Source organism: Phyllostomus discolor, chromosome 2, assembly GCF_004126475.2.
Source record: "Phyllostomus discolor isolate MPI-MPIP mPhyDis1 chromosome 2, mPhyDis1.pri.v3, whole genome shotgun sequence".
Lineage (NCBI taxonomy): Eukaryota > Metazoa > Chordata > Mammalia > Chiroptera > Phyllostomidae > Phyllostomus > Phyllostomus discolor.
The window spans coordinates 210952095-210976107 of NC_040904.2; the positions used below are offsets into that span (position 1 = coordinate 210952095).

The 24013-nt window shown below is 60.2% G+C and overlaps 1 protein-coding gene across 1 annotated transcript; it reads right to left on the reverse strand.

Annotated features, from left to right (window-relative positions):
- Positions 1-1515: 1515 nt before the first annotated feature.
- RPS19BP1 (ribosomal protein S19 binding protein 1) lies at positions 1516-5022 on the reverse strand. The gene is made up of 4 exons (XM_028533010.2): positions 4855-5022; positions 4561-4689; positions 2284-2381; positions 1516-2046 (listed from the first exon to the last, which is right to left on the reverse strand). The coding sequence occupies exons 1-4, from the start codon at positions 4904-4906 to the stop codon at positions 1915-1917; spliced, it is 411 nt and encodes a 136-aa protein (XP_028388811.1). The 5' UTR covers positions 4907-5022; the 3' UTR covers positions 1516-1914.
- Between the last annotated feature and the right edge of the window lie 18991 nt (positions 5023-24013).

Below are 24013 nucleotides of genomic sequence, written 5' to 3' on the forward strand. Positions count from 1 at the left end.
GGCCCCCACCACCTCCTAACCACCTGCACCAGACTCAGGATACTTAAAACTCAGACATCCCCAAGTCCCTCCCGACCCATTAGACCATAGCCTCAGGTGGACACAACTGGTATTAGTCACACAAAGGGGATGTGGACGCCACCCCACTCTGGCCCTCCCCCAGGAGGCAGTTTTCACTGCACCTGGGAGGCGTCAGGAATCTGGTGATAGGGTAACAGCACGTGTCCTTGTTAGGGCCCTGGAGCTCAGTGGCTGGCCAGCCTGTTCTGACAAACTTCTGGGGCCAGTAGCTGGGCCAGCTTGCTAAGCTGCTTGAGAGGAAGGGAAAGTCTCCAGGACACCCAGGTTCATGGCCTCCCCAGCAGGCTCATTAAAGCTCGGCTGAAAGGAGGGGTGTGAATTTGAGGCACAATACCAGCCACTCCCTTTTTGGGGCCAGCACATCTGAGGAAGGTGGGACAATGTGAGTATCGCATCTCAGGACCCTCTTCTGCCACCCTGACTGCCTGGGCAGCCTGCTGCTCAGATGGGCCACCTGCAGACAGGGTCAGATCCAGCTCTGCGCAAGCAGCTGTGGCTGCACCTGCCCTTAGGAAAGAAGGAGAGCCGGCCAATGGCCAGGCACAGCATTCAGGGCAGTGGGAGCCCCTCCCCCCGGCACACAAGAACCCGCTGTGGTGCTGGCAGACTCACTCCAGCTGCTCCAGCCACAGGGACCTTTCAGAAGTCCTCTATCAGAAAGGCCATGGCCTATGGAGCCCTTTGGTGGCAGGGAAGAGGAGAGCTGCCCAAAGGTGTCCAGGACCCTCCTCTCCAGGAGCCCCCCACCCCTCCAAGGGGCCCTGGCTTTTAGGACTCGGCTCCTTCACACTAAACCTTGTGCATTTGACCAACGGGTGTTTGTGCCAGGCACCGTGCTGGCTGGAAGGGGCCCAGCCCCAGTCCCCAGCTCTCACTGCCTTTCTGTGGAGGCACAGACCTGAGTGTGAACCCTTGTTTCTGGAAATCACCTCCTGGGTCACCCCACCACTCCCCCAACTCCTGTTAGAGTTAGGAGGAAAACAAGCGGCCTCTGACACATGCCCCGCACCCATGCTCACCTCCTCTGCTCTGCCCCCAGCCCTTTGGGGGAGAGCCCTCACAGCACAGCAAGGTAGGGGCCTGGGGGGTGGCCCAGCCTTCACCCCACCCCCAGGCCCCTCCTCACAGCCATCCCCGACAGACCTGCTGGGCACTGGGCTGGCAGCACCCCTCTCCCCGGACCCTGAAGCAGGGTCCGCGGAGCAAAGCCTCTGGCAGCTGTGGCTGCCACCCCTGGGGCGGGCGCCCCTCTGGGCTGTGTCAGCAGATGCTCGGTGACCTCTCCAGGCGGCCGCCTGTGCTGGGGCTGGACTGGAGGACTCCCGAGCTAGGGTTCTAAGAACCACGCTGGGAGGCGGGGAAGGCGGGGAAGGCCCCTTTGAGCCGCAGAAGACGACAAATACCCCGCAAGCCAGGCAGCAGCACACACACAGGTCTTGGGCCCACATTTATTAGAACCCTGAAGCGGACTCAGCAGCCACCCCCCACCCTAGAGGTGTGGCCCTGAGGCCCCAGGAACTGGCCTCTCCAGGGCAAACGGCCAAGAAGCCCTCCCGCAGCCAGAGCAAACAGAACAGTCAGAAACGGTCCCTTCCGCTGGGGAGACCGCTCCTCCCAGGCCTGCGGGTTCCAGCCCCTTCTGAGGAGAAGTCCTCCCCCAGGCTTCCAGCTCCCCAGCCGCACTCCAGCCTGCCCCTGGCTTCAGCTCCAGGGCTTCCTTGCGTCACCCTGGCCCCCGCTGTGTACGGCGGCGGGTCCTAGGGCCAGCAGTGGCCGTGAGGCCAGAGGGCGACGCCGGGCCTGAGTGCCTCTGCCGCCGAGCCCTCCGGGAGCCTAGCTGCCGAAGTACTCCTGCTGGAACTTCTGGAAGTCTTCCTCGGTGAACACGGTGCCCTCAGCCTTCTTCTTCTTCTTTTTGGCCACAGGCCGGTCACAGGCCTTGCGGCCCCGGTTCTGGTGCACGATCTGGAGGCGCGTGGGAGTCAGGACATGAGGAAGCCCCACGCCCTGGCACAGCTGGCCAAGTGCTGCCCCTCACCTGGTTGCCACGCGGGACAGGGCCTGGCCCAGCCTCCCTCCTCCTCCACCCTGCCCCCAGCCCTTCGGGGGACAGCCCTCACAGCACAGCGAGGCAGGGGCCTGGAGGGTGGCCCAGCCTTCACCCCACACCCAGGCTCCTCCTCACAGCTGTCCCCGACAGACCTGCTGGGTGACGGACTCAGGCACGGTGCTCCTGGCGCTGGTCATAAACTTGAGGTTCACTCCGAGGTAGCCCCGACACTCTCGCTTCTGGAACTCGGCTGTGGAGGGTAGGCAAGGCGGCGTCATTTCTGAGTCACTCCCTGGAAGCCTTCTGGGTCTCCTCATGACAGCTCCCTGACCCGCACCACCCCCAACCTCCCCAGCCCGCCAAAGGCCTTGCCCCTTCCCTCCATTACTGCGATAGCCTGGCCTCTCCACACGGATCCTGCTGCAAGTCCCCCTTGGCTCCCTGAGGCTCAGGGGACTTACTCAACAAGCATGTCCTCAGTGCTTACGGTGTGTCAGGCACTGGTCTAGATGCTGAGCATGCAGCAGGAAACCAACAGGCAAACCTTGCTCTCATGGGGCTCACGTGCCAGCGGCGGGAGAGGTGGCGAACAGTGTTTAGAGGGCGGCATGTTTTCCAGTAAGGGAGAATGAGGAATGCCAAGGCCAGAGGGTTGCAGTTCTAAACCTGAGGGTCCGGGAAAGCCTCAGTGAAATGACATCTGAGCAAAGACTCAAGGGAGAGTGTTATGTCTGGGGGAAGGGCATTCTACATAGGGGGAACAGCCTGTGCAAAGGCCCTGGAGCGACCTGTGACTTAATGCCATCTGAAGAACGGAAAACGGCCGGAAGGGGAGGGGAGACAGCAGAAGGGGAAAAACATGTGGGGCCTCATCAGGAGCCCTGAGAACCTGGGCTTCACAGGAGGGTGCGGGGCAGAGAAGAGAGGGGTCCTATGGGATTTTATAGGGTCCCATGGGCTGCTGTACTGAAAACAAGATTAGGCAGGTGGTGGGGGTGGTGGAAGGTGAGAGACCAGCTGGGAGGCTTTCACAACCATCCAAGCAAGAGGTGATGTCTAGTTTACAGAGGTGGCGGCCATAGCAGTGTCCCTGAGATTGGCCACTGAGGCTTGAGGGTCCCCTCCCTCGCCAATGAGGTAGCCATTATGGGACAAGGTCTGGGCTGGACGACGGCACCTCTGGTGTCCCATGCTCTGCACTCCAACATCGCCTGCTCAAACTGCTTCACTTCTCTGCCTCCGCACTTCTGCTTGGGCTGTTTCCTCCTGGGAACTTGCAGTCCTCTTTAACAGATGCCTGAGCACTGCTTACGCACCAGGTCCTGGGGTTCGAAGATGCCCTAGGAGCTCACCAACTCCTGCCACGTATCCTCCCACCATCCTGCTCCTCCTTAAATGCACCGCATCCCTCACAGTGCTCTTTAGAGGCTGGGCTCTGTGCTCCGTGCCTCCCTCCTCCCCCATTCATAGCCAGTTCACCACTGCAGCCTATCAACGCCCCCCTCCCCGCATCTTCCCCCTGCACAGTTCTCTCATCTCTGCACCCTCACCCCAGTCACAGCACCTCCCACTTGCACGGAATAGGTGAGAGCAGGGCTCTGCAGTCACACTGCATGGCTGCCACCTGTGCCACCTGTGCCGCCCTCAAGGCTGCCATGAGGGGTTAAATGAGTGAACATTCGTACAGTGTTTAGACCAGCACCAGGCACGGACTATCAACTGTTAAATGCTCCATCTCTGACCCTTGTTCCCTACATGTCACCTTCACCCGGCTTCTCCCTTTCAAATTTTCAGTCACTTGAAACTTCTTCTGGACTCTGCATAGGCTCTTCTCTCTAGGATATCGGCCCCTGTGGTTTGCTCTATGCTTCCTTCAGCTCTGGACTTAAATGTCGCTCCCTCGGAGAAGTCTGATTTGGCTTTTTATTTGAATTCCCTCTCAGAGCACAGGTCTTCTTCAAAGCCCTCATCAAACTTAGCTGATTTTTAAGCTCCTTATTTATTATTTTTTTAAAAAAGATCTTACTTATTTCCAGAGAGACGGGAAGGGAGGAGGAAAGAGAGGGAGAGAAACATTGCATGTCTCCAGTGGGGGACCTGGCCCACAACCCAGGTATGTGCCCTGACTGGGAATCGAACCGGGAACCTTGCAGTTTGCAGGCTGGCACTCAATCCACTGAGACACACCAGCCAGGGCTGATTTTGAAGCTCTTTAATGCCTCTCTCCCCAGCACGGCTGCACACTACGAGAACTGGGACGATGTGTTTCGTTCACTCCGTGTTACCGGGACTCCGCTCGGTGCATGGCGCCCAGTAGGTATTCCAGAAATGCCTGGCGAACGTTTTAAGCCCTGCCTCAAGTGCCCCTTCCTGCGGGCTGCAGACCCCGGCCCTGGGGGCAGCACGTCCAGCCCCCTTCCTGAGCTTACCCAACGCCGACTTGGGCACTTTTCCCTTGGCCGAATTCCGCAGTTTCCCGGCCTGGGTCGTCTTCGCCTTACGGGCCCGCTTCACCGGAGCCTCGTTCGGCTTGGCCTGGCTTGGCGCGGCCTGGGGGGCTATAGCGGAAGAGAGAGAGGGACGGACCTGGGTCGGAGGAAGAGCCGGGTACCATCCCACCAAGGATAAGCCCTGACTGGATCGTTCCGCACCCTCCGGGATCCCGCCCTTAGCCCCAGCCGCCCTCCGCCTGCGCGGGCAGCCTCCGTGCAGGATCTCCTCACCCTCGGGGGTCCCCAGCAGCTCCAGGCCCCGCCGCAGCAAGGCGGCGGACATTGTTGCACTTAGCCCCGCCCACACGCTCAGGCTACTTCCGTCTCGGCGCTCGAGTCGTCTCGGCGGAAACCCGAGCGGGAACGGAAAGTTCCGAAGTGGGCAGGCGGAAGTGACCGCCTTCGCTAAGACGCAGGCGTTGGGTTACCGGGTTTACTCTTGAGGGAGGAGGGGCGGGAGTCGGGGCGGGGGCAACGCGCAGAAGGACGCATTTGTCGTCCAATCCCAGCCCAGCTGCTCCTTGGCGCGCCAGGCCACGCCTTCTCCCGGAAGCCCCTAACGACGAGCCTACCTTGGTCGGTCAGACCTGTCTGGTCTGGTCGCTCGGTAGTAAGCGGAGCCGGGGACACGGCGGGGTGTTAGTATTCTCAATTTTTACGAAAAAGAGTGTTGAGCTGGATTTCTTTTTTCATATACGCGAACCAAAGCAACATCTCGCACAGATTGAGTGCGGCACGAGAATTCAGTTTTCATTAAGCCAAGACATTGAAGACATTTGAGAAAATGCAAAAAATATGTTTTCACACTATTTTGTCTTGTTTTGGAAAAGACAACTACTTTCATAAAAATATGTTAACATGCAACGAGGTGGTTATTTTAAAGGATTAGTAAATATTCAAAAGTTTTCTCAGTTTTAGTTTCTAATATGGCAAATAGCTATAGATATTTACATATACAAAAGCTCTTTGGTATCCTGAATTTTTTTTCTTTTTAGGGTAAAGAGGTTCTTAGACCAAAAAAAACTGAGAACTCATGGCCTAGAAATTACTCTTCCTGCAGTGGAAAGAAACTGCCCTCACTTCTCAGTACTACCTGGCACGCAGGAGGCACTCCGTAGGTGGCGAGAGGAGGAACCACCGAACCACCATGCAAACATGCTCCGAGAGCCTTCCGTAAACCCGGCTCTGGAGCAGGGGACGCAGCGATGACTCAGCTGGTCCTTCCTGGATGAGCTCACTGTCTAACCTCCATCAACTCGGCCAGGAGGGAAACACCTAAACAGACGTTAATAATAACAAAACTATGTCAAGGTGCTATTAGAACTGTTTTGCGCTCGTTAACTGCGTCCCTCCCTCCCCCATGATTCCGAAGTAGGAACAACTATTTTCCCATTTAACAGATGAGGGAACAGAGAGGGCAAGGAACCTGACCGGGTCACACAGGTGGTAAGGGAGCTGGCAAGCAAGGCAGCCAGGCAGCCTGGCCTGAGCATTTGTGCCCTGGGTGGGGCCCAGCCAGCCTGGGGTCAGGAGACCTCCAGAGAAGAGGAGCTATGTGACAGGGGAGAGTACCGGGTAGGAGGACCCTGTGGTGAGGTGTGACATCCCCTGGGACAGGAGGGTCCCCAGAGGAACCGAGAGGGCAGGATGGTCTGATTGGCGTCTGATTCTGTGAGTTTGCCCTAAGGGCCGTGTGTGCGCGCAAGCACGCGCGAGTGAATTGTCAGACACACTGTTTTTTTCCTGCTTCTAAAATAGCCGGATTATTTTATTTCTTTCGTTAGCTGGTTATTGCGTTTCCCCACTAGGCCCCACCTCAAGCTCCACAGGGGCAGGGATCTGCGCTTTGCTCGTCTTTGTATCTCTCGCCCCTGGAACAGGGTTTGGCATACATGAGTGCTTCATAAATGCGTGCGTTAGATGAAGGTTGTGTGTGTTCGATGAGTTTGGGACGTTGTGGGCTCGGGGAAGGATGTTGGGTGGTTGTGGGATGCGTGAGTCTGTCCCTCCCGGAGGGCGGGGGGTGCAAAGGACAAGCTTCCTCCTCCCGACCTGGGGCGGTCAGCACGCGGGCCCCAGCGGAGGAATTCTTTGCATTTCACTGTCCCAGGGAACAGGGGCGCCTGGGGCCAGGAGGCCTTTTTGGCCACCAGGTGTCGCCGCAGATCACCTTTCTCGCGCGGCGCGACTCCGCGAGGCAGTGTGCAGCGGGCCGGTTGGTGTGTCCAGGTAGGAGTGCGGGGTCGGGACACCTCTGGGCCTCAGCTGACTCTTTGCAGCCATCCCCGCGTGGCCCTGGCTTCCTGCTGTCCCTACCCCGCGGCCTTCCAAGACCGGGCTACACACCCTTGCTGGGCCCGAGGAGTGGGTGGGAAGCTGGGGCAGAGCTGGCAGGCTGGGCTGCCCAAGGCGCGATGAGACCTCCTTCTCAAAGGGTGTGCGAGCAGGGGGTGGTGGGCGGTGGGAGGCGCGGCTGGGCACTCACTGTTGGGGAGGCAGCAGGGGGCTCTGTGACCTTAGGCAATCCCTAAACAGGGAGTGCCTCAGTTTCCTCCTCTGTTTAATGGGGCTCAGCTTCGGAACAAGGTGCGTGTGAGGAGCCAGTAAATTAAGAGCGTGAAGCACGTAGAACAGGCAGTGGATGAGTCAGCGCCCGGCCACTGTTGGCACTGGTGTTACAAATGTGTTCACTCCCACTCTGGGCAAGAACCAGGTGCCCACAGTTGGGGGCCTAGGAAGTGCCAGCCAGACCTGTCCGGAACCTCTGATGGGACAGGCTCAGGAAAGCCAGCTCCCTCCTGCTCTGCTGGCAGAGGGTGCGTCATGGGGCCTCCCAGTGGCCAGGGGAGGGGGGCGGCTCCTGTCCTGGCTGCCTTGGGTTGAGCGAGCTGCTTTGCTGCCTGCAGCCTGTTCCCTGTGGCCCGAGGCCCTTCCTGAGGTCGCCCTCAGTGCCTGCCCAGCTGGGGCCCTCTGCCACGTGGAGGAAACATCCCCCTGAGGTTTTGCCTTCCTAGACCCTGTTGCCCACATGCCCTGGCCTTCCTGGAACCCGCCTAACCTCACCGATGCTCAGGGGGAACCCGAGGCCCAGAGAGGGGCTGGTTTTCCCCAAGGTCACAAAGCATTCCTGGAGCAGAGTCAACTCTAGAGCCCAGGTCTCTGAGTCGCGAGTGTGCATGTGAGCGTGAGTGTGAGTGCTTGTGTGTGGGTATGCGGCCTTGTTTTTTAATAAAAAAAGAGAGATTTTATTTATTTTTAGAGAGAGGGGAAGTGAGAGAAAGAGAGGGAGAAAAACATTAATTGGCTGCCTCCTACACGCTCCCAACCAGGGACCCCATCCATAACCCAGGCACGCGCCCCTGCCCCCCGACCAGGAACAGAACCGGTGACCCCCGGTTCACAAGCCGGCACCCAACCCACTGAGCCACACCAGCCAGGGCCGTGTGTGGCCTTTTGAATAGTGTGTTGGGGGACACCTGGGACCTTGTGATTTGCATTTTCCCTCCTTTCTTCTGGCCCTGGGTGTCCTTTATCCCTGTTATCTTTATTTCTGCCTCCAGTCTCCGTCCTCTCTCCTCTCCGTTTGAGCCCTCTCTCTTTCCTTCTCTTCCTCAGTCATCCCTACCCCCCAGACGAATGCCTGGCCTCCCTCCGAAAACCCAAATGGAATTTCCGATTGCCCTTCCACCAGGGGATTTCCAGCCTCTGTGTGCCCCGCCCTCCCCCTCCCTCCGCTGCCTGGGCTGCATTAGAGCTGAGTGCAGTCTCTCTCTCTCCGTCTGACCTCTGACTCCTGCCTTCAGTGCCTTTGAAGTGCGTTTGCAGGGGAGCTCAGGAGAAGACCCATTCCCGCGCTGTCTGGTTCTAGACTGTCGGCGGAGTCGGCTCCTTTGGCCTCTGCTCTCGTCCTGCCCGTCCCTCTCGGGGCCTCTCTGGCTCTGACTCCGTCTCCAGCTTTCTTTTTTTAAAGTAGAGTTCCTAGTTCTTTTTTAATTCAGATTTTTAAAAAGGTTTTGTTCATTTACTCTTTTAGTGAGAGGGGAGGGGAAGGAGAAAGAGAGGGGGAGGCCCGCTGATGCGGGAGAGAAGCATTGACTGGTTGCTTCTGGTCCTCACCCCCGCTGGGGACAGAACCCGAAACCACTGAGGGGTCCGCTCCGACCGGACTGGACCAGCCACCTGTGCTCTGCGGACCTACGCCCAACCAGCGGAGCCAATATGGATCAGGGCTCTGTGGCTTTCTTTTCTAAAAAGCGATGCTTGTGCATGCATCTTGTTCCCCTCCTGACCATGCTGTCACCAGGCAACCACTCCTCCTCAGGGCCCCGGATCAGTGTCCCCCCCACCCCCCACCGTGGGAAGTGTTGGCAGAGAGGCGGGGCTGTAGGTGGGGGATCCCCAGGGCTGACGCAGATGCTCAGGGCTGACAGGCTGCGCACACACGGTGCGTGTCCAAGAGTGAGCTGCCTGTTGTTGCCGGGCCTGCTTCCTCCTCCCTGGACTGGGCTTTGAGCGGTGTTGCCCCACCCTCTCCCCAGCACCGAGGGCGGCAGGGGCCCAGAGCTCCTGGGTCCTGAGGCCTGCAGGGAGCATGGGTTCTAGAGCCAGGCTGTGCAGGTGTAAATCCTGGCTGTTCCACGCACCAGCTGTGTGACCTCGGATAAGTCACATAACCTTTCTGTGCCTCGGTTTTCTCATCTGTCAGTTGAACATGATGATCCTGTAATAATCACCCCTACCTCCGAGGGTTGCTGTGAGGATTGAGTACAAAGCACCTGGACTGGCACTGGGCACAGAGTAGGCGCTATGTGTTTGTAATAAATGACTGCCCCGTGGGGTCCCGTGGGACCTGTGCCCATGCCCATGGGCGTGGCCTGTGTGCATGTGTGTGGCAGCTGGGCCCCGTGCTCTTTTTGTGGTCAGCACGTGGGTGGGTGCAGGCCACAGAGAGCAATGCAGAGAGCTCGGAGTCGGCAGGTCAGTGCTCAGAGAGCCTTTGCTACTTACCAGCTGTGCGACCTGGGGAGGTTACGTCACCTCTGAGCTTCAAGGGGGCCTGGCCGGGGCTGGCGGTGTCCCCGTCACAGGTCTGTGGCAGAGTGCAGCAGGAGGCTGCATGGGGTGGCGTGCTCAGCGCCGGGGCCTGCCGCTTAGTCCTGCGTTCCCTGCGCGAACGTCGGCTGAGCGCACCCGTGTGTGGGGGCGGGGGCGGGGGCGGGGGCGGGTAAACGGGGGCTGCTGTGGCCAGGCGGCGCCCGCACGTTCGTGCAGCCCTCTCAGCGGGTCTGGGCCTCCGCTGCCCTGCGAGGGCCCGCGTCTGTGACCCCCGGGGCTTGCAGGGGTCAGGGTGGCCCCCGGGGGCAGCGGCCCCATCTGGGGAGTGTCCAGGCAGAGACCGGGTGGCTTCTTTTCAATGATGTGATAATGAAAAGATACAATTTTCGCCACGACTGCTTGTAAGAACTCAATGAAGATACAGGAAGAAGCTACTGGAAATTCTCCATGGCGATCGGGGGCCAGACAGTGACTCTGGGTGGGGGTCACAGGTGGGATCTTCTTAATGGTGCCACCCTGATCAGTCGGTCCTCAGTTCCCTCTGGGGTAGGATGGGAAGGGACCCCCAGCCCTGCCAGGCCCCCAGGGCTGCTAAGGTGTGGGAGGTTTTAGGGAAAGGAGGAGGTAAGCTGAAAACTCAGGGGAAGACCTGGGGGGTCCTTAGCAAGCCAGCACCCCCCTCCGCCAGCCAACTCATACCCCACCAGCACGGAGGGGGTCATGTGAGGTTCCTTAGAGGACATGGGGCCCCGACTCTGGGGACTTGGTCTCATCGTGAGACCTTGAATGAGCCCCTCCTCTGCCCAGGAACTCAGCATCCCATCCGATCCGGGCAGCGGGGCAGATCGTGGGAGTGCGGTGGTAGAAGGGGTTGGGGGGGGGAGGTGTGGGGGGGTTCCGGCTCCCAAGGGGGTGAGAGGGGTTCTGTCCCTTCAGCCTCAGCTTTGCAATTCTAACTGCATCTCCATTCAAATACAAATTTCCAACAAACACCCAGAGTGTAGGCCTTGCTGTCCCAACGACTGGAGTCTGGGCGTGGGGCGGGCAGCTGTCTCTGGATGCTTCCCGACCGCATGGGGGACTGTCGGGGTGCCCCCCCTCCCCTCTCAGAACTCCAAGCATCTCACCCACAGCTTGGGGGTCTCCTGCCCTGAGGCTGGGTCTTCAGGGGACGGAGGCTGGGCGAGCTTGCGAAAGTCATTTCCCCTTCTTGGCCTCAGTTTCCCCATCTGTGTGTTGGGGATAACATTACAGGCCTCTCTTGCGGGGTTATCGCGGGGATCTAGTGAATGAATTTACAGGACATCAGGGCAGGGGGTCCCCCTCCAAATGCAGTTCTGGGGTGCTCAGTGACACCGTGGCCTGGACCCCTCCCCGTGTGGAGTCCAGGCGTCTCATGCCCTGGAGTTCGAGCCCCTGCTCCCTCCTGGAGAAGGAGCCACAAGGCGGTGTGGGGATAGCCTTGCAGTCCCGTGTAGGCTCAGCGCCTCAGGCTGAGGCCTGGCTTGCACGGACCCCACAGCCATTTGGCTTAATGCCGGTCTGTCCTTGCCGGGGGGATATGGGTGTCTGAAAAATGGGGGCGGTTCTCTCTGCCCTCGGTGGATCCGAAAACAAGGGAGGGAGGATGAAGGGAAGGCACTTTAGGGGAGGAAAAGAGCGTCGGCAAACGGAGCAGGACGGGATGACTACGTGGAGGAAGACGCTGGGTTTCCCTTTTCTGCCTGTGCGTCTAGGAAGCTCGGGCCGAACAGCATCATTCCTGTGTTACAGTAATACATGTGATTTATGATGGTCCTGTATTACACTGCCGTGTTGTTCCACTGTAATAAATATTCATTTCCACTTCCTAGTACATCTCCCTCGCTCCTGCTCTCTAAATGATTTCTGATCTTTTATTTTACTTTTTAAGAAACCCTCTTTAGAAATAGCTGAAAGTGTAAATTATAAATGAACAATTGTGACAGAGAGGAAAAGAATGAGCGTGGCTGCTCCGTGCAAACCTTTCAGCTCCCACGCCGCTGGGCGATTGTGGCCTTCTACACGGAGTGCCTGCCGGGAGGGGGCGGGCGGGGCGGGGAGCGCTGGCATTTTGTCTGATGATTGATTTTGCAGTTCTTAGTGCTCTGTTGGTAAACTGCCTCCCAGCAGGAGCAGGGGGCGGGGCCGAAGGGCTGGTGTTGGAGGGGACTGTGACGCAGCCAGGTGGGGCTCAGCTCCCCGAGGAGGATGTACATTAGCTCCCTTCCCGTCAGGAGAGGACAGAGCTTGGTGTTTACAAGCTTCCCCCACCTCTGCCGCAGCTTTCTTTGCAATCAGGTGGGGCCAGGAATTGAGTTCTGAGCCTGGCCTTGGCTTTTGAAAGCATCCCTTGCAACTCCAGCTCATTTTCCTTGCTGTTGTGACCTTGGGACAAGGCGGATGGATGGCAGGGGACCACCCAGCTGGACCAGGACACAAATAAACAGCAAACTGTTGTTGTGTTAAAGCCCTGAGGGTATCGAGATCTATTTATTACCGCAGCATAGCCTCTCATATCCTGACTGATGCACCTCCCAGGTCCCCTCCTGACGGTCCCCAGGAGCCCCCTGGAGCTCAGGCTGGGGCTTGGGATGACCTGTGTCCTACGAGGGGTGTTCTCTGAGGAAGACCAAGGAAGAGCCAGCTTTGTCAGAGCAGCCTCAGGGCCCTGTGTTGCTGGGTTGTGAGAACCCCAGTCCCCTAAAGGCTCAGGTTTCAAGAATGCAGAGCCGGGCTCTGCCCCTCCACCGCCCCGGCCAGGAGCCGGGGCTTGAGGCCCGTGGCAGTGCTGGGCTTTCGGCCAGGCCCCCGGGGCTTCCTCTCCCACGGAGGAGGAAATCTGCGGCTCCCGAGAGGGCTCTCGAGGGGAACTTCGAGAGGAAGCCGGGTCGGAGGCCAGGGCTCTCAGCCCGCCCCCACCTGTCCTTGCTGCCAGGAGAGCCAGCCCCGTCTGGGCCACCCCTGCCGGCCTGTGCAAAGAAGGCGTAAAATGCCTGCGTCTCCTCACTCCAAACAGGTGGAGCGGAGGGTGCAGAGGACACTTGTCTGGACTCCAGAGCCCCTGGCGGGCGGGGCTCGTCCTGAGAGGCTGCATCGGGGTGAGGAGCCCCAGACGGGGGTCGGGGTGTGGCCCGAGGGGAGCGGCAGGACTTCCGAGTGGGAAGCAGAGTTAGAAGTTACACTGACGAGTCCACCGAGGACCCCCGGGAGGGGCTGGTTCGTTCCATCCCACCCCCGAGCGGCCGGCCCCGCCAGTGCCCTCCAGCCTCTGCTCCGTGTGGGCCCTGTCCGGGCTGGGCTTTGCAGGGGACACGGGGGAGAATTGTCTGTGCCCCCACCCTGTGGGGTCCAGTGAGGGAGACAGCCGACTGTGCACCCCGACTTGGTGTGCCAGGGCCGGCGGCTGCGGAGGGGAGGGGAGTGGGGGCGGCCATCTGTCGGAGGCCTTGTGACCCGAGGGGAGGGCTGACCACGGGTGTGCGGGGCCCAGTGCACAACGAAAAGGCAGGGCCCCTTGTTCGAAAGTGTGAAGGTGGCGACAGTGGGGCACGAAGCCGAGCAGAGGCCCTTCCGGGAGGCCCTTCCAGTGGGGTGGCGGCCTCCGTGGTGCAGGGCCGGGGTCGGTTCTCAGCTTGGGCATTCTCTCTCTTTTTTTTTTTAAATTTTATTTATTTGTTTTCAGAGAGGGAAGGGAGGGAGAAAGAGAGAGAGAGAAACATCAATGTGCGGTTGCTGGAGGTCATGGCCTGCAACCCAGGCATGTGCCCTGACTGGGAATCGAACCTGCGACGCTTTGGTTCACAGCCCGCGCTCAATCCACTGAGCTACGCCAGCCAGGGCAGCTTAGGCATTTTCTGAGCCGCCTGCCACCCCGTCCCTGGTACCGTGGCGGCTTCTGGCGTAGACTGGACCAGGTGGCCTGGTGCAGATCCAGCTGGGACCAGGATCTGCCTGTGCCTCGGTTTCCTCACCTGCAAAACGGAAAGAATAATAAATAACACTCACCTTCCAGGGTTGCTGTGAGGAGTCTGTGAGCTACAGTGGCCAGAGACTGAGCCAGGAGCTGGGGCAGAACTCCCCCTGCAGCTGGTAGCTCTTCCAGCTGCCCCCCGCCCCCCGCCCCCCGCCCCTGCCCCCGCCCCCTGCCCCTGCCCGTGCCCTCCCTGCTGTTTTCTCCACAGCATGTACCACTTTCCGACAACCACACGGGACTTTCTACCCCTGTGTGTCGTGTGTCTTCTCAGTCACAATGTAAGGACACGGGACCTTTATGTATCTTGTTCTCACCTGCTGCCGCAGGGCCTAGAGTGGTGCCTTGCACGCAGTAGGTGCGTGACAGACGTTTCTAGGATGAGTGTCAGGTAAAAAGACTCATTTGGTAAAAGACATGTACTCGGCGCCTACGAGGAGTCGAGGACTGTTTGGGGATGCAGCAGGAGCCGGGCTTGGGGCCGGAGGGGAGCCAGGTGGCAGCGCGGCCCAGGGCCAGTAAAGTCTGGGGGCGGGGGCTGGCGGGGTGGAGATGGTGTCCACAGACTCAAGGATGGGTCTGTGAGGGAGCTTTGGGAAGAGGGAGCTTTTTTTTTAAGATTTTATTTATTTATTTTTAGAGAGGGAAGGGAGGAAGAAAGGAGAGAGAGACATCAATGTGAGGTTGCTGGGGGCCGTGGCCTGCAACCCAGGCATGTGCCCTGACTGGGAATCGAACCTGCGATGCCTTGGTTCGCAGCCCGTGCTCAATCCACTGAGCTACGGCAGCCAGGGGAAGAGGGAGCTTTTGTACGTTCTGTGACTCTCATCTGTCACGGTGAGCTCACTCCTCCATGGGCGGCCTGTTCCCTGGCGGGATGGCCTTCAGACCCGGGGAAGTCTCCATGGAGCTGGGGTTAGTGCCCAGTGCCCATAGTGTCTGCCAGACTCTGAGCTGGGGGACGTGTCCCTGGCATCGCCCACAGGGCTCTGAGGACAGGCACCTTGGCAGCCTCGATTTGGGAGGAGTCCTGGGTGGCTGGGGCCCTGGCGAGGTGGACAGTGGCAGGAGATGGCTCCAGTGGGTTCTGGTCGCTCGGCTCAACTCCTGTCCTGAGAGACTGGTACAAAGGGGACGAGGTGAGCCCACCAGCCTTGGCTGAGCCATCCAGGGCTGCGTGGCTTCCGAGTGAGCTCAGGCCCCTCCAGGCCCCCAGACTCCTGCCTTCAGAGCTTCCTGTCTTGTCCTGCTCCTGCGTGTCCCATGCACCTCTCAGCCTTAGCTTGTCCCAAAGAGAGCTTGCTTCCTCTCCTGTCCTCTCCCCTCTTCCCCTCCCCTCCACTCTGTCTCACCCCAGCCAGAAACCGGGGTGCTACTTTCCCCTTTACCCCAAATGAGAGGAGTCACCTGTCCTATCTAAATCACCCCCAGTGTCTCCCCTTCTCTCTGCCCCCAGAAACCACACCCCCAGCCCCGGTCACCAGCCCTCCCCCATATACCTCCCTTCTGCCCAGGCTTGCCCAGGAGTTGCTGGGAGGCCCCATGGGGAGGGGACAGTGGTGGACGGCTTTGCCTGCCCAGGTGGTGGCCCGCGTGGCCTTTGGGGCCGGTATGCCAGCAACATCCCCCCGCCATGCAAACCGTTCATGCCTGGGGGCCCACAGCTTCAGCACAGGCAGGCTCACGAGACCCCGTGGTCCTGGGGTGGGGGGCCAGGCTGTGTCCCTACCCCAGGTCTGGTCCCAGAATCACGCCCTTTTCTGCCTCTGCCCTGTCCTCTTCTCTGCCAGACGACCTCCTCCTGTGTCCTCGCAGGCTTTGGTGGTGGCCCCATCCCCTTCTCTCCCTTCTCTCGTCTCCGAGGGGGCGGGAGCAGAGCATGGTGGCTCAGGGCAGACCTGCCTGGAGCCAGCCCTTTGGGTTCCAATCTTGGTTCCGCCACCTGTGGGCTGTGTGACCTTGGGAAAATTGCTTCGGCTCTCTGTGCTTAATGATGTCAGTCCAGGAGGCTGTGGTGAGGGCTACAGGGTCACATGCTTTACGGATGCAGCTGTCACGTTTCTGGTGCCTGCCCATTTGCCAGTTAACATGTGGTCCTCGCACTCAGTCCACGACACAGGTGTCAGGCCCACTCGGCAGGTGTGGGAGGTGAGGTCCCCACCTGCTCAGTGCAGCGGAGAGGCTGGGACTTGGGCACCAGGCCTGGGTGTGAGTCTGAGCTGTTTCCTGCACGGTTTTGCGGGACAGCCTCCCCCTCCGGACCGTGAGACTCGGGATGGAAGGTTGTGCTTTGCAGGATTCTGAGGACCCACCCCTTTCGGGCTGTAGGAGCCTCAGCCACCGGGCGACTCGGCCCTCGGTGTGCCCGTCTCCTTGTCTCTGGAGGGGGGTGGTGATGCAGCCCCCCTTCTGGGGCTGTTCTGGGGTAAAGTGGGATTATAGGTGAAAGGGCTTAGAACAGGCTCTGGCGAACGATGGAGACTGTATGTCTGCTATTATTAGTAGTAGTAGTAGTATTTGTTGAAGTGATTTGCATATGCGCATCAGACTTCCCAGACATTTCCAGGAGGTTCACCCTGGGGGAGTGTCATCATCCTGGACGAGACATCTGTCCCCTGGGGCTCCTTGCCTGCGCTGGGCGTGCATGTGCTAGAGACCCCTGTGGAGGCGGAGCTCGTGGGCCGGGGCTGCAAGCCAGGACAGCACTTTGGGTCCTGGTTGTGCCCCAGTTCTTCGTGAGCAAGGTACTGCCTGCAACAACCTTAAAGACCATTTCGTGTACTCTTCCCTCCCCGTGGTGTCCCACTGTGCTGGCGAGAAGACCAAGCCTGAGAGAGAAAGGGCCTCGCAGGAGGCTGGCCGGGGTGCGGGAGGGGCACCCTGAGGCCGACCTGTCTTGCGTCCTCCCCAAGCCACTCCCTGTCCTTCGAGGCTCGGCTTCCTCTTTTGCAAAGTGCAGGTGGTGACACTGCGGGGTTGGAGTTGGGTAGAGCGCTCGACAAGAGAAGACCCGCGAGAAATGGTTGCAGTGACAATAATGTCCCCATGCGATCCTCTGGCTGTGTGCGTGAGCAGGGTTTCGGGAACACCGGGCAGGACCTTTGCCCTCTGCCCCTCGCTTGTTCCCCCTACTGTCTCCTCACCGATGCCCAGCACCCCACTTGTCCAGAAGCCCCAGTGTGACTCCCCATGGGGGAAGGAGGGGGCGCCCAGCAGACAATGGGACCCCGGCTTCTCCTTCTCCCTTCCCCGAAACGGGAAAGGAATCCCTCCCCCCGCCCCTCGGGAACGATTGAACTCTTCCTCAGACTCCAGCTCACAGCTCCTCGGAGACCTGGATTAATTAAAGATGTAATTAAATTAGGAGCCATTCATTATTTAAAGGCTGGGATCCTCTAGCAGGTGAGGCAGCAGCGGAGGGGAGGCAGGGCCGTCTTCCTGCCAGGGGCCCACGGATTTCCTCCCGAGGGTGTGTGCATGGCCAGGATGGGGCCCAGGGGCCTGGGAGAGGGGGTGGCCCCCTCCCCACCTGCTCCCACTCAGGAGGACACCCCCACAGTCTCGGTCAGCTTCAGGGTGCCCCCCCCCCCACCACCCTGGCCAACCTCGTACAAGGCCCTTTCTCTCTTAGCCTCGGTTTCTCACCAGCACTATGAGACGCAGTTGGGAGGGAAGAGTACATAAAATGGTCTTTAAGGTTGTTTCAGGCAGTACCTTCCTCACGAAGAACTGGCGACCTCTCCCCCTGACCACCTCCGACCCTGTCCTTCCCCAGGCGTCCGTTGGCGCCGCGCCCCCATGCTGGGCTATTAAGTCACGGATTCCTTTGGCTCCGCTCATTCTTGCAGAAGGAAAGGAGAGGGAATGGCTCTGGCAGGCTCTGTGCTAGCGGCCGGGGACACTGAGGCCAGTGTGGCCCTTCCTGCCCTCAGCGTCCCACGGGGGAGACAGGGGAGCTGGTCCTGGAAGGGGAGAGTGGGGGAAAGGAGGCATCCGAGGGTGGGGGCAGCATGTGCAAAGGCCTGGAGGCACACCACGGTGCAGGAGTGGCGGGGTCAGCTGTGTGGCCCCTGAGCCTGGCGCGTGGCAGGGAAAAGGAGGGCGAGTGCTCTTCTGCGTCTCCCGAGGGGAACAAAACCTTGAAACTGTCGGAAATACGATGGAACTGGCAGGAGCACATGAAACAGCCACGCACCCTGGGAACCAGAAGTCGCAGCTCCGTCTGTTCTGCGACAGTGCGAACACTCACGACCTTTTTTCACCGGGACGGGCAGTGAAACAGGAAAACTGGGAGCGCTTGGGTGCAGCGCAGCTCGGGCTGCTCCTCCCGGCCCGCCCAGGTCCCGCCCTCCGGCCTGGGTTCCCCTGGGCGCGGCGGCGCTGGCCCGGCTCTGCGGGCGCCCCACTGCGCCTCGCCTCCTCGCTCCGGCCGCCAGCTTCGCGGCGGTGTTCCGGGCCACTGTGGCGATTTGAAAGCCATATCGGAGAAGAAACCGCTCTCTCTCCCCGAAATCTGCGGCTGGGGCCACCTCCCTGACAGTCCCTGTCCTATGTTTCCTCTTTCCCGTTCTTTCCGCCACCACCGCTTCCATCCGACACCCCGCTGAACTCCTGGGAGTCGTCCGCGCGGGAAGGGGGCTGGGGAGAGGCGGTTCAGCACCGCGGACAGCGGCGAGGCCCGGGCTGGTCGGAAAGGGACTTGGGCTGGTTGAGGGTCCCTGAAGGGCCGCTTGGGAGGTCGGGTGCAGGAGCTGGTGATGTCGGAGGAGCTCCCTTCGGTCCCCAGATGGTTTTGCCAACGGAATTCTCTCCCTCTTTCGCTCCCAAGACTGTGGATCCCCTTCCCCTGCCCCCCACACCACTTCCATTTCTTCTTTGCCTTGCGGGCCATGGCTGGTGCTGTCTCTCCCCCTCCACTCTGCACTCTCTCTCCTTCAGCCCCCAGCCCACCTGCCACTGGCCCTCCCCCCATACCCCTCCCCGCCATCGTCTCCTGGGGGAGTTCTGGCCTGACAGTCACAGGAGGCTCTGGTGTGGCCTCTCTATTTGCACGCTGTGTGACCTTGGGCATGCCCTCCCACCCGGCCGCCTGGCATCAGAGGGGGGCAATTTGGACCATGTTATTTCTGAGCTTGCAGCCGAGCCCCACGGTCAGCTCCTGGTGGCGAGAGCTGCAGGCAAGGGCAGGGTGCGTGCTGGTGTGGCAGCAGGGCGCAGGCAGGGCCCTGGAGGCCTGGGAGAGGCAGGCGGGCACCGAGTGTGTGCGAGTGTGAGCCGGGGAGGGGGGCGGCGAGGGCGGGAGGAAGAACACAGAGGAGCTGCTGGACCAGAACAGAAGAGCCCCTTAGCCTGTATATTTAGCTCTTGGAGGTATATAAACAGAAACCTGGGGCCCGCTCCGCGCTCCCCCCGAGGTGTGAGTCATCCGTGCTGCTGCAGCTAAAGTTAGGCTCCAACCGCAGCTCCCGCTCCCCTCTCTCTTCCCCGTCTCCCTGCTCCTTCGGCCCCTCCTGCCTCCGTCTCTGTCCCCTCCCCTCCCCTCTCCTCCTCCTCCCTCAGTCTCCCTGCTTTTGCATGCTCCGAACTCGCTCCCTGACCTGCCGGTCCCCTCCCTGTGTCTCTCCCCTTGATTTTTTTCTGTCTTCCTTTTTCTGTCTCTTTCTTTCCCCGCCTCCTAACACGTTAATATGTCTTCCCCCTTCCCGAGTGCATTTGAAAGGGCCTATTTGCGCTTGTCTCTGTGTTTGTGTGAACTTGGGAACAAGAGCCGGCTGGGGTGTGCTTGGGAGGGGGTGTGAAAGTATCTGTGTGTGTCTTTGCGTTTCGGTGGGAGGGTGCATTTAATAAAAATGATATCTGCCTGGGTGTACGTGCGAGAGTGCCTGTGGTGTTGGTGAGTCTGTGTGAGTGTGTCGTTTGCGTGTCTGCGTGTACACACACAGCCGTGTGAGGATGGCGTCTCAGCGTCTCGTGTGTTTCTTCTCCTCGGGGGGAGGGCAGCTCCGTGCCCCAGAAGTGGAGGCTCTGGGTTAAGCTGTGGAGAGTCTCTCCCCCAGTTTCCTGTGGAGGTTGGTGGTGCAGGGATCCCCAGGTCCCTGTAGACTGGGAGCAGGGTGGCTGTAGGCTCCGGGCTATCTAGACAGTGGCTTTGGCCTTTGGGCTCTGCCACTTTTTGCTGTGTGACCTTAGGCCAGTCTCTTGGCCTCTCTGATCCTTGCTTCTGCATTTGCCACAGGAACGTGACGACATGCTCACCTTGCAAGGCCGGGGTGGGGTGCAAGGGAATTCATGGTATGGAGGTATAGGCAGAGGGTGGTGAGGACAGGTTGGTCCCTGGAACACCAGAGAGCTCTCTGTCACGTGTGTGCTTTCCTGCCTCGAGGGGTTGGCTCCTACTGTTCCTCCGCTGTGCATTTAAAATTTATACCTGTGTTCACACGGAACTGGAGCCTGGGCACCCCCACTGGAAGTGCTTCCTCCTCTTTTTTTTTTATTTTTAACGATTTTATTTATTTACTTTTAGAGAGGGTTAGGGAGGGAGAAAGTAGGAGAGAGACATCGATGTTCGAGAGAACATGGATTGGTTGCCCCTCGCTCTTCCCCAACCCGGGACCTGGCCCGCAACCCAGGCATGTGCCCTGACTGGGAATCGAACCAGCGCCTTTTTGCTTTCTGGGACAACGCTCACCCAACTGAGCCGCACCAGTCAGGGCTTGAGACGTATTCAAAAGCTGCTGTCTGCCGACGGTGTGCACCTGCCTCCCCACCCCTCCCAGCGCCGGCCTCTCACCTCTCTCACACCCACCGTGTCTGTGTCTCTGCCCTGACAAAGGGATTCCTGGGAAGGCTTTCTTTCTTTTTTTCTTTTTAATTGTTCAAGTATAGTTGTCGCCACTTTCACCCCACCATGGCCTGCATCCCTCCCCCGCCCCCCGCCCCACCTGGAAAGATTTTCCAGAAGGAAGTGCATGTGCCCTGGGGGTGGTGTGATGGAGTGAAAGATGAGAAACGGGCGGAGAGGCTGGTGGGGCAGCTTGGGCCCCGGGCCTGCTCGCCGGGAAGGAGTGCCCGGGCACCCAGGTGTCAGGGGCGCCCAGGTGTCAGGGGCGCCCAGGTGGCAGGGGCTGTTGGCATGGGACCGAGGAGCCTGCTGAGGAAGCGTCAGCCTTCCCGCCCCAGGGACTGTGCCGACTGAGAACAACACACCAGCCAGGGTAGTCTTTCAGGGTGTTCGTTTGAGACCGTGCCCACCGCACTGAACCACCGCCGCCCCCCCACTGTCCTCACTGCCCACCCGTCTCCCCTGCTTTCTTTTCCCCCACGGGCTGGTAGCATCGATGTGCTACACAGTGAGTGCCCACACTGACCGCGTGTGTGGCTCTGACTCACTGCAGGGTCACATCCAGGGGCAAGGACTTCCTTTGGTTCACTGCTGCACCCCCAGGGCCTGGGGCTGTGCTGGGCACGCGGTCGGGGCTCCGAGGGGCGCTGCCGAAGAAACCGAGCTGCCCTGCCGTACCCCCTGTGTGGAAACCACGCACTCGCCCGTCCACTCAGCACACCTCCAGCCCCTTTTATGCCCACTCTCCCCTCCTTCGCAGGGCCCCTGGTCTGGTGGGGGTCGGGCAGAGGGGCAGGCCGTCACGACAGGGAGGGCGAGTGGCGTGAGGGGACCCGATGTGGCCTGGCGTGACTCCAGAGGCACTCTCTAGGTGATGGCCTTTGATTCAGCCTGCTCTACCCCACCCGAGACCAGGGCCACGCCCAGGGCAAGGCTGGGGACTACCCTGCAAACCCAGAGGGGGCATGGAGCTGGCCTCAGGGCGGGAGCTCTGGGCTCCGTGATCCTTCCCAGGGGAGGTCCAGAGAAAGGCCAGTAGCCTGAGGATGGACTTTCAGGACTCTGGGAGGCTGGGACGCTGCCCACCCTGCCCCTGGGCAAAGCCAGTCTGCTCTCTAAAATGCCCTTCCGGAGCTACTTTGGGTCAAAAGGTTGCAGGGCAGGGGTCAAGGCCAGCCTGGGTCAGCCTCTCCAGCCCGGGGTCCTGCTCCCAGCTGCACAGGCCCCCGATCATCTCTCCTTGATGGTGACATTGAAGGCGGCTTCCAGGAGGCCTGGCTGCTGGGTCCCTGGGCCTCCAGCCTTTGTTCAGCCGAGGATGAAAGGAAGAGTTGCCTGCTCTATTATTCCTTCTGCAGCAGCAGGAGCGGCATAGAGAATGGGGCGTGAGAGTGAGTGTGCACGTGCCGGAGACTTACACACACAGGACAGGAAGACGGGGAGAGTGAGGCAGGGGATCCCGACACGTGGAGTTAGGGGGGCAGCGACAGAGGTGGGCACAGAGACAGCAGGATGGAGGGATGATTAGGATGGAGAGAGAAAGGGGAAGACAGAGAAGCAGCCTGGGGGAAGGGAGGCGGGCAAGAGGAACGGGGGGAGGGGAAGGGCACCACGGACCGGGCAGAGGGGAGGAAGCAGGGGGCACAGGGCGCCCCTCGCCTGGGCTGATTTCTTGTCTTTCCTCCCTCCATTCCGCCTCCCTCTCCATCACGCCTGGACTTGTCTCTCCTTCTCTTCTCTCTTCCTGTGTCCTTCTGTCGCTCATACCTCCCCTCTCCCTGACTCGCCGTCTCCCCTTCCCGGGGCCCGTCTCTCCCCCATCACGGCTCCTGCCTTCCCAGGCTGTGGAGTTTCTGGAGCCAGGCCCGGGACCACTGCTGCAGAAGCCAGTAGGCCAGCATCCACCCAGGGAAGGTCCAGAGACCCAGAGACCGGGGCCCGTTGCTTCCCTCCCTCCTTACGTTTCCGAGTCCTGGCCCCCTGCCTCCTCAACAGCCCAGACCTGCCCTGCTCGGCCCCTCCTGTCAGCAGTGCAGAGCCAGGCCAGGTCAGACCTGCAGGGGGCGTGCTGCTCTCTGCGCTTGGCCCTCATGCTGCGCCCAGGTAGCATGACCCTGCAGCCTGACCCTGCCGCCCCCCACTTACACTTCCCTGAGCTCGGCCTTCAAAGCCCCAGGCGACTTCCTGTTGTCCCCACAGCAAGCCCTGCTCCTTCCCACCCCCGGGGGCCTGGGCTCCTGCTCTTGCCCCTCCCGGGGTGACTGTCCGTCAGTTCAGTGGTCTGTTCGGGGAGCTGGCGCCGGCCCACTGCTCCAAGCCTGCACTCTGTCACTCTGTATGTGGGGCCTTCCTTGTCTGTCCCCTGGCAGAAATGACAGTTTGCTCTCAGGGCCCCACTTCCCTCCTACGGAGCTTAACCTGGGCTGTCTGGACCCAGCTGCGTCTCCGCGTGTCCAGCACGCGGCACCTAGTCGGTGGTCGATGTGCGTCCCCGAGGGACCACCCAGGGTGACTGTGGGCGTGTCTGGTCACCTCTCGTGACCCCACTTTCCTCATCGATACCGTGGGCCTGGAAATGACTGCTGGGAGCCCTGGCATTCCAGAAATGCGCCCAGCAAGTATGGAGCGCCTGCTGCGTGCCAGGCTGTGCGCGCTGCACGTGGTGAGGCCCAGAGGAGAGGGCGTGCCCACTGTCCAGGGCCGGTCGGAAGTGAGGGGGGCTTCCGGTGTTCCCGTCCGGGTGGGCGCCTGGGCAGCCCCGGCCGGTCTCCCCGACATCCGCACTTCAGCTCCCGGCCCCCCGGCCACACGCAGACTGCTGGCCATCAGTGGCCCTTTCCAGATGCACCCAGACTGGATCGTTCAAGCCCCATCCAAGGAAGCTTCCAGGGCATCAACTGCCTCTTTGGGTTGAGAGTCGGGGGCTTCCTACTTGGCAGGAAACTGGGGTCCTGAGGTCTGTCTCTTCTCCCTCTGCCCATCTCCAGCCTCCTTTCCTGGGCAGGTGGGAGAAGGGGGAAGAATCTCTCTCTCTCTCTCTCTCTCACACACACTCACACACACACACTCACACACACACGTGCACTCTGACACAGATTCCCGCGGCTCATCAGCAGCGTGGCCCTGGGCAGTTTACTCAGTTTCTCTGGTTCTGGCTCTTCCATCTGTGAAATGAGCTGCAGGACACCTCTCCCCTCGCACTGTGCCAGGGTTACGAGGAGTAAAAGGGCACCTGTCAGCAGGGAGGGGTGCTCTCTGCCCCTTGGTTAGGTAAGACACTGCACCCCTGCCCTTCCTGCCTGGGCGGGATTTCTGTCGCCTTCCTCTATCTGGTCGGTGGGGCCACTCTGCCAGTTTGGAATCCTGGAAATCTTGACTCTGAAGCGTTTTAAATCCTAGAACCCAGAACCCTCGTTAAGAGCACAGACTCTGAAGCTAGGCCTTCTGAATTCGAATCCCAGCTCTGCCACTGATTAGCTGTGTGACCTTGAGCAAGGTACTTA